At 46.4% G+C, this 15,000-nt stretch overlaps 1 protein-coding gene across 1 annotated transcript in view; it reads left to right on the plus strand.

Moving 5' to 3' along the window:
* nlgn2b (neuroligin 2b) overlaps positions 1-15,000 on the plus strand; it is a gene marked incomplete at both ends in the record, with an annotated part of 38,609 nt that overhangs the window by 11,388 nt on the left and 12,221 nt on the right. Inside the window, 2 exons of the mRNA XM_080848278.1 lie at positions 638-691; positions 6,906-7,055. Of these exons, the coding sequence (XP_080704404.1) occupies positions 638-691; positions 6,906-7,055 (204 nt within the window). The remainder of the gene's footprint in view (positions 1-637; positions 692-6,905; positions 7,056-15,000) is intronic.

Below are 15,000 nucleotides of genomic sequence, written 5' to 3' on the forward strand. Positions count from 1 at the left end.
GCTGGCAGAGTTTTAATAAAGAAAGACGCTCCCCGAGGTCTTCCTCCAAGGCAGTGTGGCCTGGACAGCCATTCGCCTCAGGGCGGATGAGCTTGTTGATGTGTTGGCTGGCATCTTATCAGTTTGTCTTTCTGACCACAAGGATGGATGCCTTGATACCCCCACTCTCTCCTCCACTGACTCCCACCGCCTCTGCGCCTCCTCCGCCTCCTTCTACAAAACACTAACATGCACAAGAGACCGCCAGGGGGAGAACTGAGCTAGACAGGGGAGAACAAGGTGTGTTATCAGGTGTTAATGAATAAGGCAGCACATGGCAAGGTAGATGACAGATGTCTGGAGTGTCTTCCAGAGAGAGAGAAAGAGAGAGAGTCTGTGGTCTGTGACGGTTTCTTTTCTTTTCTTCCTTTTTTCTGCTGTTGTTGTTTTTGAATTCTCTCTTTTTTAACCTGAAAAGGGTGAGACAGGTGCTCTCTTGATGCTGGTTTGTCTTTTTCATGCTCTCCTCTTTCTTTGTTCCTGTTTTGGGATTTTTTTGCTATTGGTTTTTTTTTTATTTTTTTTTTTTTGTCGTGCTATAAATCTTTTTTGAATTTTCTCTTTTCTCTTCTCCCCCCTCCTGTTGCCCTGATCCTAGGTCCGCTCACAAAAAAACACGATGAGTCTACAATGAACCGGCCGAGGGATGAAGGTATTTTTCTTGCATGTTTTCGTTCTTCTTTTTTTTTTTGTCGTATTTTTTCAAGACATCTTTTTCGGGAGGGGATAGCCAATCTTATTCATGCAAATCAATGTCACACACTTGTCTCACATCATACTAATAAGCTCAGCACTCACTTCAAAGGAACCAGTATCTTTCATTCAATTTGGTTCCAGCTCACTTTGAAAAGATATCAGAATCGTATTAGCATAGACACTTATGTAAGGACGTATACACGTCAACATGCATATATAGATGCATATGCCCTTCTACTTACCCCCCCACCCCCCACCCCCCACCCACATCTCGTATTAGGTCGCATTGTCCAAACTCGTGATGTCATTTTGAATCTTTTCTTGGATGTAACATTTTTGCAATCTTGTGGTTCTTATTTTGCTGCCATTCGCATCTTGTTTTTGACTATTATTGTCATTGTACTCATAACAGCTGCTGTTATTGTTGTTGTTGTTGTGGTGGTGGTGGTTAATTTTATTATGTTTTGGTTTTACTGTAATTGCTTGTTACAGCTGAGTTTTGAATGTCTTCTCTTAGGTCATTTGTCCACATGGGTCAGTCTGAATTGCTTCTCAGGAAGTGAAACAATTCTTAAAATTGTGGCATATAAGTAAACCGAGTTCACTGATTGGTCATGGCCTCCTAGGAGTGGGATCTTGTTGACAGACAGCAGAGAGTGAATGAGAGCATTTCATTACCATGGTAACTAATCTGGCCCATGCCCAGTGTGTTCATCCCTGCCCTGTGCCTTGCCCTCCGCCCTTAATCTGTCTCTCTCTGACCCTATTTTCACTGCAGACGAGGGCAGGACTGCCTCTCTAACCACCATGACAGTGATTAATAAGCAGCCATTAGCACCGCCTGCTAGATAGTCCTGTGACCAAATCCAACATGTGTGTGTGTGTGTGTGTGTGTGTGTGTGTGTGTGTGTGTGTGTATGTGTGTGTGTGTGTGTGTGTGTTTGTGTGTTTGTGTGTGCGCGTGTCTGTGTGTGTGTGTGTGTGTGTGTGATTGTGTGACACTTCAGATAACGTCAGTGTGTTGGTATGTGTATCTGTATTTGTGTGTATGTGCACTTGAAGGATGATCAATATGTGTGTATGTATAGCTTGGGGGAATGCACAGTATTCAGTGCATATGTTGCTGTACTGCACATACAGTATTTACTTGTGTTGAGTATATGTTTTAACATAAATACAAACAGAATCATGAGAAAGTGTGCCTTTTGAATGTTAAAAGAAGGCATTAAGAGGTCTGTCTGTGTGGCAAGGTCTGTGCTGAAGCACCGTGTGGATGTGTGTGTGTGTGTGTGTGTGTGTGTGTGTGTGTTGTGTGTGTGTGTGTGTGTGTGTGTGTGTGTGTGTGTGTGTGTGTGTGTGTGTGTGTGTGTGTCTCCGTGTGTGTCAGCATGGTTGGTTGGCAGTAAATATGCAGTTCATGTGTTTAGTTCTGTGATTCTCCACGTCTTTAATTGCGGCGGTTTAAATAGAGGCAGATCCAGCTAATCCAGTTGTGACTTTCTGAGCGGTGAGCGCCAAAGAGGGGGAAGTAGACGCTCGGCTGAGTGGAGGAGAGGAAAACAGAGTGACAGAGGAGAGATGAAAGAGAGAGGAAGAGGGGGATTGCTCAAAGCAGTGATAGAGGAGCAAAACGAAAGGGGAGGGGTGAGGACAAGTAACTGTGGAATAAAAAAAATACCCCTCCCCCCCCAAAAAAACAAAAAAATATGTGAAATGACATTCATCACTAGCTTTGAAACTGAGAGAGGAGGGAGAGAGAAAGAGAGAGATGGGGGCGGGAAATAAGGAGGGCGAAAGGGAGGAAAAATGGAGAGAGGGTGGGATAAAGAGAAAGTCCCATAACAAGAGACTTGGGAAAATAAGATGAAGAGAGAGAGAGAGAGTGAGAGAGGGAGGGGGGCTGAGAGAGACAGAGAGAGAGAGGGGGAAAGGATGGGTGAAAAAAGCATGAGATCAGAGAGAAAGAGAGAGTGGGAGAAAAAAAGAGAGATGGGAGAGAGATAGAGTGCACAGGAAGGGAGGGGGAAGAGAGAAGAGAGAGGAAGAGTGGCAGGTTCATAGGAGAAGAGACAGAATGGCGGGCTTGTGTTTTCAGCAGTGTTTTGAAGCAGGGCAGAATACTGAGGCCTCTGTTGTGCTGAGATGTGCATTGGGCTTCTTCCTCACAGCCTTTCCCCCTTCACTCTCTCTCTCTCTCCCCCTCTCTCTCTCTCTCTCTCTGTCTCTCTCTCCCTCTCTCTCTGTCTGTCTCTCTCGCTCTCTCTCTCTCTCTCACTCTGTAAACCTCCCTCACTCTCTCAGTCCCTTACTCACTCCCTCTGTCTCCTATACACACTCTCTCTATCTGTGTCCCTCTCTCCTTCCCCTCCCTCTCTCTCTTTTGCTCCCATTCCTTCTCTCTCGCCCTCGTTCAGCATCACCACTGCACTGCATACAAGTATGCATTTTCACACAGAAGGAACCACATAGAAACTTCATGAAATATGCAGCCACTCCATGTTCCCCAAGAAAACTATCTAAAAACAGACCAAACAATACACGTGTCCCTGCATCGCATCCACATGCACCACCCCTTAGCCAACGGGCACTCTTAAACAGAGCTCTTACGGCCCCCCCCCAGGATGGGCCAAAAATAGTTTTAAACAGACGAACACGGCGGGTTAGTGAATACTCATCTGAAGACTGAATGGTCTTTGAACGCTCGTGCTGGCGACCCACACTTCTGACAGTGGAATCCCACCGATAACGCTGTGATCCAGCAATCCAGCACAACAAGGCGCCTTTGAAAGTGTCCCCTGTTGGAGCGACTGATCTGGAGGACAGTGTGTGTGTGTGCATGTTTTTTTTTTGTTCAATCTGGCAATATAATGGAACTCTGAAGGCATTACACACACACACTCGAGTGGGTCCCTGATGAGCAGACAGGAGGCAGGGGATGGGGGGGGGGGGGTCGTTGGGTCCGATGAGCCGAGTGCACCCCTGTGTTTCTTCACCACACCCACACAACCCCCCACCCCCCCCGCCCTCCCATCAGCCTCTGCCGAGAGAGTAACACAGGGATAATTGAACATGTTTACATCACCACTGGGAACGTGTTTGCATCACCACTGGGAAATCAGCAAAGGCTCACAATTCACAGGAGAGAGAGGGAGGGAGGGAGAGAGAGACGGAGTGTGTGTGTGTGTGTGTGTGAAGAAGAGAAGAAGAGATACAGAGGGGAAAATAAGAGATACTTCAAGTGAAAGAAAAGGGAGTGAGAGATATGGAGAGAATGAGATGGAGAAGGAGAGAAGAGAAGAGAGGGGAAAGAGCCAGAGAGAAGGAACGAAGCAGAGCGACAAATGGAAATAGAAAATGAGAGGAGGAGAGATGAGAGGGATGAACGACAGAGATGAGAGGGATGAATAACAGAGAAACAGCATGACAAATTTGGGAGGTGGGCTCTGGCCCCTCAGGTATGAAAAACGGGTTTTGTCCTGTCACTTACAGGCCAGGGGTATTGTAATCGATGCTATAGAGTCACAAAAGAATATATCCAAGAGAGGTGTGTATTTGTGTGTGTGTGTGTGTGTGTGTGTGTGTGTGTGTGTGTGTGTTCACGTGTGTGTGAGAGAGTGTGTGGGTCTGTGTATGAATGTGTATGTGTGAGCACAGTAAGTGTGCTGATGTGTGAATGCATCCATGCAACTGTGTGTCTGTGTGTGGGGGGGGGGGGGCAATGAGTATATGTGTGTGAACACAGTGTACGTATATCCATGCTCATGTGTGAATAAATGTGCGTGTGTGTGTGTGTGTGCATGCATGTGTGTGAGGGCTAGCATGCATGTGCCTGCTGTAATGTGTTTGTAAGCTGAGATTCAGGTGGTGATGCAGGCGGGTGTGCAAATACGTGCGTAGAATTTGTTTCCACGGCAACAGGCCTGAGTGAATCTGTGCTGGGGAATGGCTGCTGTGCTTCTATTAGGGAGAGAAGCCGAGAGATGAGGCAGTTTCCATAGCGACTCAGCATCACAGCTGCCTGTGCGGGTGTGTGTGTGAGTGTGAGTGTGTGTGTGTGTGTGTGTGTGCGTGTTTGTCCATGTGAGTGAATGTGTGTTGGCCTGTGTATGTGAGTGTGTATATGTATGGTCTCTGTGTGTGTGCATGTGTGTTTGTGTGCTTGTGTGAGAGTGTGTCCGTGAAAGGACCTTGGTGTGAATAACTTTGGGGTTATTTCAATTTCTCCTTTTAACAGTTTTTTTTTTAATTCTCTGTCTCTTACTTAATGTATCACTTCCTCTTCCTCTCTCTCTCATCCCTCTCTCCTCCTAACTCTCTCTCTCTCTCTCTCTCCATCTCTCCCCCTCTCTCTCTCATCAGGATAAACAGATGCTGTGCTGTTATTTATGTTTCCACTTGGTCTGGCTTTCATGTGAATTATCCACAAGTCCTGTGCAGCGCAGCCTCACTCGCTAACTGGCCAGTAGAGACTGCCCTCCTTTTATTGAAGAGACAGAGAGACTGCACCAACTCCATATAGACATGAGGGGACTGAGAACGGGTGGGGGTTGGATGGTGGACGGGCGAGGGGGGGGTGGGGGTGGGTTGTGCGGGAGGTGGTGGAGACCCAGAGACAGACTGCACCAATCCAGCACAGAACAGGGGGAGGCAGAGCGAGAGAGAGAGAGAGTCAGAGAGGTAGAGAGAAATCGAGCTACATACAATCTGTGGCAGTATTAGCTTCCTTTTCCCTCTTTTGAGACTGATTTAAAACAACTGGATGGGCCGAAGCTACATGGCTATACCCGTCCACCCAGCTGAGGCTGTCAGAATCGCTTAGCGCCACTGCTGTCCGTCTAATCGGCTCGGATCAGAGCAAGAGAGATGAGAGGGAGAGAGAGAGAGATAGAGCCAGGGAGAAGGGGAGGAGGGGAGGGGGTCGGAAGGGAGGACGGAGGAGTACTCCATCTTAGTTCTCCCTTATATGCCTTGCTCTATACCCAACTCTTAACTAGCAGCAGCAGGGCTGACTGTCTGATAGTGACTGAGGGGTAAAGCTGCAGTGGCAGTGGCGGTGGCAGTGGCTGCTTCAACCTGTCCTCTTTAACATAAAACCCATCCAGTCTCGATGGAAATCTGCTCTTACCAAATACAAATTTGGACAAGGAGGGGGAGGGCAAACGGAGAAGACTGGCTGGAGGAGGAGAGAAAGAAGGAGAGATGGAAGAAGGATAAGACAGATAAGATAAGACAGGAGAGGAACAGAGGATTGGAAAGGCCACGTGGAGGAGAGGGAGGACGGAGGTGTCAAGGAGGCCACTTCCTGTATCACGCTGGAATGGATAGAAGGGAGAAAGGCTGACACTGTCTCTTAGTATGCTGACTTTTTATAACATACTGAAGTAAGGCTCAGGCTGCTACAGCATCATGGAGGAAGGCTCTGACAGAGTATGAAGAGCTACAAACAGTGCCCTGAAAGAGGCAGAGCATTGTGCAAAAACAGGGGATGTTGTGAGAGGCATAAATTGCACATAACCAGTCTGGCTAGGGCCCTAAGGCCAGTCTTCAGACATTTGTTGGTCGTAGATGATTTGTCAATGACGAATTCACCCATTTTTTTTTTTTTTTTACTTTACTTTCAACCTGCATGTAGGAGAGATGTATTGAGAGGCATGACATTTAAAGGATAATTTGCCATTTATTTCCTACAACTGTTTACTAACGGTTTCCATGTTTCCATGTAAACCAAATAGCTATAACTTTTTTCTGTAGTTAAGTAATGCTTTTCAGTAAAATTGGCGTAATATTGCAATAGACATTTAAAAAAAACAAAACAATTTTCATAAACAAAACATTTCAAATCTTACAGATGAAAAAAAATCACCACTCGAAGAATTCTTCATATATGAAATACTTCTCTAGTTTGGCTCAAAATACATCTGCAATTTTCCCTTTCTGATAGCTCTGATCAGCTAAGGAGTCTGAAGAGGTATATATGCCTGGCTCACCCCCAGCTCTCCCCTTGATCATTAAATCACAACTGTGATGTGTGGGAGGGCAGGGGTAGATATTCCATCTTCCACAGTTCATAGCTTGATATATGAGGAGACATCTATCAGTGGATCCACTCATTTGCTTTCTGTTTTTTCCTCTCTCCCTCTCTCTCTCTCTCTCTCTCCCTCTCTCCATAGACATCCGTGATCGACGAAAAAAGCCGGTCATGCTCTTCATCCACGGCGGCTCGTACATGGAGGGCACAGGCAACATGTTTGACGCCAGCGTCTTGGCCGCCTACGGCAACGTCATCGTGGTGACCATGAACTACCGGCTGGGCGTACTGGGTGAGTCTCCTCCTCCTCCTCCTTCTCCTACTCCTCCTCCTTCTCCTCCTCCTCCTTCTCCTCCTCCCTCTGTGGGAGAGCTGGTGGATGGAAGGAGTGTGTGTTCCCTCGTTCTCCTCCAATAACCATCCCACAAGACATTTCACAATGAAATACTGGACGTCTGTAGCCTCTGTGTTGGTCATAGAGTAGAAGAGGATCTTTAGTGTGGATGAGCTATTGGAGAGCGTGAGCTACGGCCCCATGAGTAACACTGATGTATGACCTTCAGCTGAAACACGGATCATGTTGCAAGGAAGAGTGGTGAAGGCGTGTCATGTAATTTACAGTTCGAGATATCCATACAGGTTGAGGCCAGATGAAGGATTTCTGCTGTAAGAAATCTTGAGGTGGTAACGAAATGGATTCTCAGAAATACTGGAGAAACTAAGCTTTGTCAGTATGTTTTACCACACAACATCAGTGATGTGTTCAAGTAAGCTGTTACTGAGTTACATTATTGTAAAGGAGAGAACAGGGCAGGCCACTAAGGTTGGTCCCATGTGGTATCTGGTTTGAGTTATTTAGTTGTGTAGTTTCAGAGATAGGTCTGCTTCACTGGGAACTGGGAACAGGTCACGTTTGTTGATTTTCCAATGTGCTCCATTGTTCCACTTCCACTTTCTCTTGGCAAACTGTGAGGGGGAGATGTGGAATGGGGAATAGGGAAGGAAATGTGTGGCAAATCTACCGACAACACGCTGTTTACCTACCTGATTGAAATCACTGAGTCAAAAGGGTCAAAGCATCAAAGAATTCAATGTGTGTGTGAACGTGCTTGTGTGTGTGTGATTTTGTGTGTGTGTGTGTGTGTGTGTGTGTGTGTGTGTGTGTGTGTGTGTGTTTGTGTGTGTGTGTGTGTGTGTGTGTGTGTGTGTGTGTGTGTGTGTGTGTGTGTGTGTGTGTGTGTGTGTGTGTGTGTGTGTGTGTGCGTAAACGAGGGAGAGAGAGAGAGAGAAAAAAAGAGATCGAGACAGTCTACTATCAAGCCATCTGTCTGTCTTTCTTTGTGGCAGTGTAAGTAAATGCATGCCAAGCTAAATATTCATATGTATATGTCTGACAGTTTGAGGCCGCCATGTACAGCTATATATATATATTTATATACATATACAGTATCTATATACCATGATATTCTGTTTTTTTTCTGTTTTGTGTGTGTGTGTGTGTGTGTGTGTGTGTTGTTGTTGTTGTCGTATATGTCATTATGTCATGAAAATGCATACAGTATCAGTCAGTCTATGTATGCCAGTGTGTGTCTGTGTGCCTTTGTGTGTATGTTGTTCAAGACACACACACACACACACACACACACACACACACACAACATGCACTCAAATGTACACAGATGCTGCTGAGCCATACAAAGGGATGATGCAGTGTCCTTGATTCCTTTAACATGGTTGAACGTTTTAGTATGTGGGCGAAGAGAGTAACCTTTCAGTGAGTTTTCTCTCCCTTGCTCGTGCTCTCTCTCCCTCTCTGTCTCTCGCTCTCTCACTCTCGTGCTCTCTCTCCCTCTCTGTCTCTCGCTCTCTTGCTCTCATGCTCTCATGCTCTCATGCACTCTCTCCCCTCTCTCTGTTCTGCTCTAAAGAGGTTATTCTACAGTAGTGAAGAGGATTATGGTTGTGTGTGTGTGTGTGTGTGTGTGTGTGTGTGTGTGTGTGTGTGTGTGTGTGTGTGTGCGGTGTGTGCGGTGTGTGCGGTGTGTGCGGTGTGTGCGGTGTGTGCGGTGTGTGTGTGTGTGTCTGTGTGTGTGTGTGTGTGTGTGTGTGTACATCCGTATGTGTGCATTTGTGTGTAAGTCTAAGTATGAGTGTGTGCATCTGCATCTGCCAGCTTGAGTGTGTTTGAATGAGTGCATGCATTTGTGCTTGTGTGTGTGTGTGTGTTTGTGTTCATTTGTGTATGCAAGTATGCGTGTGTGTGTGTGTGTACACGTTGCCATCCTGGCAGCTTCTCTGATTGGATGAAGCCATTTTTGAGCGATAACAGTAGGGGGAAAAAAAACAATGGCCCACATTTGATCAAAGGCTTTAGCTCATAATCTTAAATCTTATCCCAGTCTTACTCTCCCACAAACAAACTTATGCAGACATGTGTATGTGCACTGAGCATCTCTGTGCATATAGAGAGAGGTAAAGAGGCATGGAGAGAGAAAGGGGAAGAGGGGGGCTGAGATAGAGAGAAAGATGGGGAGAACACAACAGACTGTAGAGAGGGGGAGAGAGAGAGAGAGAGATAGGAACAGGCTAAAAATAAACCATCAGAAGTGCTTTTGTAAATCTGCAGTGAAGCAAAGAATTCATTCAAACAAATGATAATGCAATGTGGACACATACACACAAACACACACACAAACACACACACACACACACACACACACACACACACATCATCACAATCCTGGCACAAATGGTCTATTATACATGTGCAGATATGTTCTATCTCTCTCTTAATTTGTGTAAACAGCCAGTAGTAGATGCACCAGCGTTTGACTGAAGTCCAGTCCCATGGCACTCCTTGCACCACCCAAATAAATCTCTCATTAAACATGCCCTGCTCTCCTCTCTTTTGTGAGCCAGGCAACCACACTATGAAAGAAAGGCTTTAAACGCTGTCCGTTTTTCAGGTGCCAGAGATGCATTTCTCTGGACACATTTTTTTTACATTTGATTCTTTGTTGTTGTTACTTTCCTTTTTGTTGTTGTTTTCTGTGAGCACATCCTTGCGCTGTGAAGCACACCTTCCCTCTGAGTTCAGCCCCAGAGCACCCAAAGAGCCCCCTAACTTCAGCAGCACAGCCATCTGTTCAGACTAATTAACTAATTAACTGATTAATAAACACTGGGGAAGAGCCCAGCATTCATTGACCTTGTGTGAGAGAGATTTTTTTTTATTATCATTATTTCGCTTTTTTTCCACATTACTTTCGCTGCTGTGGTGCTCTGCTGTGCAGCAACCCATAGAAGTGATCGCTCTGGCTCCGGCAAAATCCACCCTATTTGCAGGAACAGATTACCCTAATTAGGTTCCTAATTCCATGCAAGACTTTATTTCGTGGGGTTTATATATTTTCTCTCTCTCTGTCTCTCTCTCTCTCTCCCTCTCTCTCTCTCTCTCTCTCTCTGGCAAGAGCAGAGCACAAAATCTCTGAATTAGGATGCACAGTCACCCCTATGTCTAACTGAAGCATATTTGCTTTGAGGTATTTTTACCCTGACACCCGTAGCTTATTGGCTGATTGCGAAGTGTAATCGTTTTGATTACAAATTTGAATTTTTACACCACAAGAAGTAATTACCAGATTCTGACGTTATCCACAGTATGAAAGATCTGAACACGATTTTTTTTCTCTCCCCATTTCTCTTCATTCCCCTTTTTTCTCACTCACACGTGTCAAAAATGTAAGCAAATAGCAATCAACACATCCGTTACACAATAAAGATGAAGAACACTTGGGAAAGGTCATATCTTAAAATGGCACAGGATAATGTAGCACAGGATGATCCAAGCCCTTTACCATAGAGCAAGTGGAGCAAAGCTTTGCACGAAAGGTTCAAAGCGCCACGCAAATGAGCATTGGCATGACACCACTGGCAGCCCTCATACAGCGCATTCCATATATAAGATATACACAGCTCCGTTCATTTGGTATTAGCCGTAACGAACACACTGCAGCAAATGTCATAGCAGAAGTGTCAGCAGCAACCTGCGTCGCTTTCCACACAGCTTTTGCTTTAGGCTAAGGCACAGACGACGGGCATGCGCCTTGTGTTCGACAGACACTTAGAGTCGGGGCGAGTAAAGTGGTTCCCCTTCCCTTCCCACTACCTCTTGAGCGAGGACGTCCTAAATATTGCAAGTCTCTCCCTTTTTTTTACACCGCTCGCCTTCCGCCTGCTGCGCTGACAGTCCTCTCACTTGAGTGCCCGCCCAGGCGGGTGCAGACAGGAGGCAGCTTGTGTCAGCACGGCCTCCTGGTGGCACGGCTGAGGTGGGTAGGCAGGCAGACTGGCACGCCGACACAGACCCGGGGTTCTGCATGACCAGCACATCTCCCCCAAGCAAGGCACAGCGTAGCGGCGAAAGGGGATGTCCAGCACAAGTTATGATGAGTGTGCGAAATACCGAGTGCTGTCCTCAGGCTAAGCACATGTACTGTAACGGAGGAGTATTTCTTTCATACCTCTGTGCTATTAATGGGTATTACATTTCCCTGTGCGCTGGAACATTTGCAGATCAGATATTTTGTTCAAGGTTTTTTCCAGTGGGGACACTGCACACTTCGACAGCAGATCTCAGATCAGTCAGGTCTTGGAGCCACACCCTGGCCACAATAGTCTGTGTCTAACCGTGATGAGTGTGTTACTGTGCATCTGTGCTAGGTGAAGCTTCTGAGAGAATAGAGAGGGTACTCTTCCTTTATTCAATTGCCTCTGAACCCATAAGCATTAACAAAACATGCATCTTGCATAGCAGTTGGTCTGAAAAAACAGTACTCAGTCTCTGTCAGTAAGAGTCTCTCCTTCATATTTCATCTCATCTCAACGGCAAGTATCTCTGCAGGCAACGACTGGTCGCTTCAAACGGGGAAGACTAATGACACTTCATACGCAAACCCCTTTAGGGACCACAGAGTCTTCTTAACCTACATGCCTGTCACTATGACCGTTTATTTATTGGCTAAATGAGGGAGCAATTTGACGGTCCATCTGTCGCTCCTCACAGTGGCGACCTCAGGCCACTCATAAGCATTAATGCCGAACCCAGCCTGGCCTGGCCTAGCCTAGCCTAGCGCTGGAAAGGTCTGACCTAGCTTGTGTGTAACTGCTTTATTCCTTTATCCTTGCAGACGTTTGTGTTCCAAACGACTTGCACTATATACGTTTTTTTTTTTTATATGTATAATCCTTGTGTATCACCCCCATGACTGTGGTGTTGTCAGCATCTTACTGTACCAGTTGGTCTACTACGGGAACACTATGCTACTATCTCTGGCTGTGGTGTTGTCAACATCTTACTGTACCAGTTGGTCTACTACGGGAACACTATGCTACCATCTCTGGCTGTGGTGTTGTCAACATCTTACTGTACCAGTTGCTCTACTACGGGAACACTATGCTACTATCTCTGGCTGTGGTGTTGTCAACATCTTACTGTACCAGTTGGTCTACTACGGGAACACTATGCTACTATCTCTGGCTGTGGTGTTGTCAGCGTATTACTGTACCAGTTGCTCTACTACGGGAACACTATGCTACTATCTCTGGCTGTGGTGTTGTCAACATCTTACTGTACCAGTTGCTCTACTACGGGAACACTATGCTACTATCTCTGGCTGTGGTGTTGTCAGCGTATTACTGTACCAGTTGCTCTACTACGGGAACACTGTGCTACTATCTCTGGCTGTGGTGTTGTCAGCGTCTTACTGTACCAGTTGCTCTACTACAGGAACACTATGCTACTATCTCTGGCTGTGCCATGGCATGGTGGTGGTGATGAGTCATGTAAGTGAAATGAACCAATCGTGTCTCATCTCGCTCCACTGCGAGCCAATCAGTCAGACTTTGGGCGGTAGCTTGGAGGGGTCAGAGGAGGCTGTTAGAGCGTGAGGCCTATCCGGGAGCACTACAAAAGCCTAATTTGACCGAATTTAGTCCAAACTGAGCTGGCGTCTTGACTCTATCTGGCACCAATGTTGCACCAATCTGGATAGAATTTAGCCTCGATCTGAATCAGGTGCTTCCTGGGAAGGCAAAAACACTAGCTGCACAACTGCCCCTAGCATGCTTGAGGAAGAGGTTCTATATGGCGGAAATTGACCAAACACTCAAGAGTTTTTAGTTTTTTTCACATGAGTCAGGAGTTGCGTGATCATACTGAGTATGGCAGCTGTGATGCAGTCATACCGCTGGGCTCCTTTTTAAGCCCATGGGGAGGTAAGATGACAGGAGCTGAACTCATTGTGTGAGAGCACAATAATCTACTGCTTAGTGAAGCCATTAGCTAAAGCAGCCAGCTATGTAGAAATGTACGGCTTCATCATTTCCACTCATTACGTACCTCCCTCCCTCCCTCTACCCCCTTTCTTTCTCTCTTCCTCTCTCCCCTCTCTTTCTCATCCTTCCCTCCTTGCCTCCCTCTCTCTCTGCCTCTCTCCCTCTTTCTCACACCCCAGGTTCTCTCTCTCTTCCCCACCCTCTCTCTCTTTCAGAGGTTGAAGTCTTTTTCACAGTTCTTTGGCCGTTACCTAAAGCAAGTGTTGAATATGCATGAGAGCGGCCTCCCAAACTGCTGCTCTCAGCGTTAAAGTCGGCAGGAAGCCCAGCTCAGCAGACAGGAAGAGTATGGCAGAAAAACTTACGGGAGGGAGAGGTGAGAAAGAGCGAGAGCAAGTGAGAGGGAGGAAGAGAGTGAGATAATTTTGAAGAGAAAATCGACAGAGGATCCATCTCGTTTGTCCTCTTTTGACAGTTGCAGCTTCTGCTCTCTGGTATGCGGTTGGTTGCAGCACCTGTTCTGGCCGCATTGGTTCATCCGTGTTTGCATGTGAACAGGAATCGGGTCGAGAATAGATGTCTTGTCCCAGAGGCTCTGGATGGTTGCCAGGCAACAGCTCGCAAACAGCACAGAAGCAGGTTAATTTAATGACCCCCCCCCCCCCCACACACACACACACACACACACCTCCATGTCAGGGCTTTAGCCTCGCCCCAATATCACTCTGCCTTCCTGACTTCATCGACCACAGACCAGCACTAACTCAGTGACTCAGTAATGACTCAGACCATCGCCAACACCACATCCAAAACAACAACTCTACCACTACCACTACCACTACCACTACCACTCTCACTACCACTCTCACTACCACTACCACTACCACTCTAACTACCACTCTCACTACCACTCTCACTACCACTACCACTCTAACTACCACTCTCACTACCACTCTCACTACCACTACCACTACCACTCTCACTACCACTCTCACTACCACTACCACTACCACTACCACTACCACTCTAACTACCACTCTCACTACCACTCTCACTACCACTCTCACTACCACTACCACTACCACTCTAACTACCACTCTCACTACCACTCTCACTACCACTACCACCATCACTACCACCACCACTACCACTACCACTACCACTCTCACTACCACTCTCACTACCACTACCACCATCACTACCACCACCACTACCACTACCACTACCACCATCACTGCCATTACCACTGCCACTACCACTGCCACTACCACTACCACTCTCACTACCACTACCACTCTCACTACTTCTATCACTACCACTACCACTATCACTACTTCTACCACTATCACTAACACTGTCACTACCACTACCACCAAGGACTCCAGTGCCACCACCATTCTGACAAAGAGCAACAACGTGCTGCCATCACTAAAAACAACAACAGTAACAACACCCGACCACCACCAACACTTGCGCCACCACCAACACTAGCGCAACAACCAACGGCAGCAGCACTGTCACCAACATTACCTTAACCACCAAGAAGACTACAACATCATGCTTAAATGCTCCAAATAATAGAGAAGGGTTGTTACTAAATCAGAAACCATGACTGATCTTGATAAATGAATGTACCCTGCATGAGGGAAGGAGAGAGAGATGGAGAGAGAGAGAGCGAGAGAGAGAGAGATAGATCAGTGGATTAGTGATGTAATCATATAAATGATGCAAGAAGAGCATCACTATTGTTTGTCTATTTTAAATAACAGGGGAACTCTCAATAGGAAACATTTGAGTACTATTACTTTTTAATGACAAATATTGAGAGTAGTTTTCTGGTGAGTAACGGTAATACGTATTGAGTATACTCCTCCATATTTTCCAATAGAGTGCAAAGTTTC

The sequence above is a fragment of the Sprattus sprattus genome (genome assembly GCF_963457725.1).
Source record: "Sprattus sprattus genome assembly, chromosome: 1".
In the NCBI taxonomy this organism is placed as follows: domain Eukaryota; kingdom Metazoa; phylum Chordata; class Actinopteri; order Clupeiformes; family Clupeidae; genus Sprattus; species Sprattus sprattus.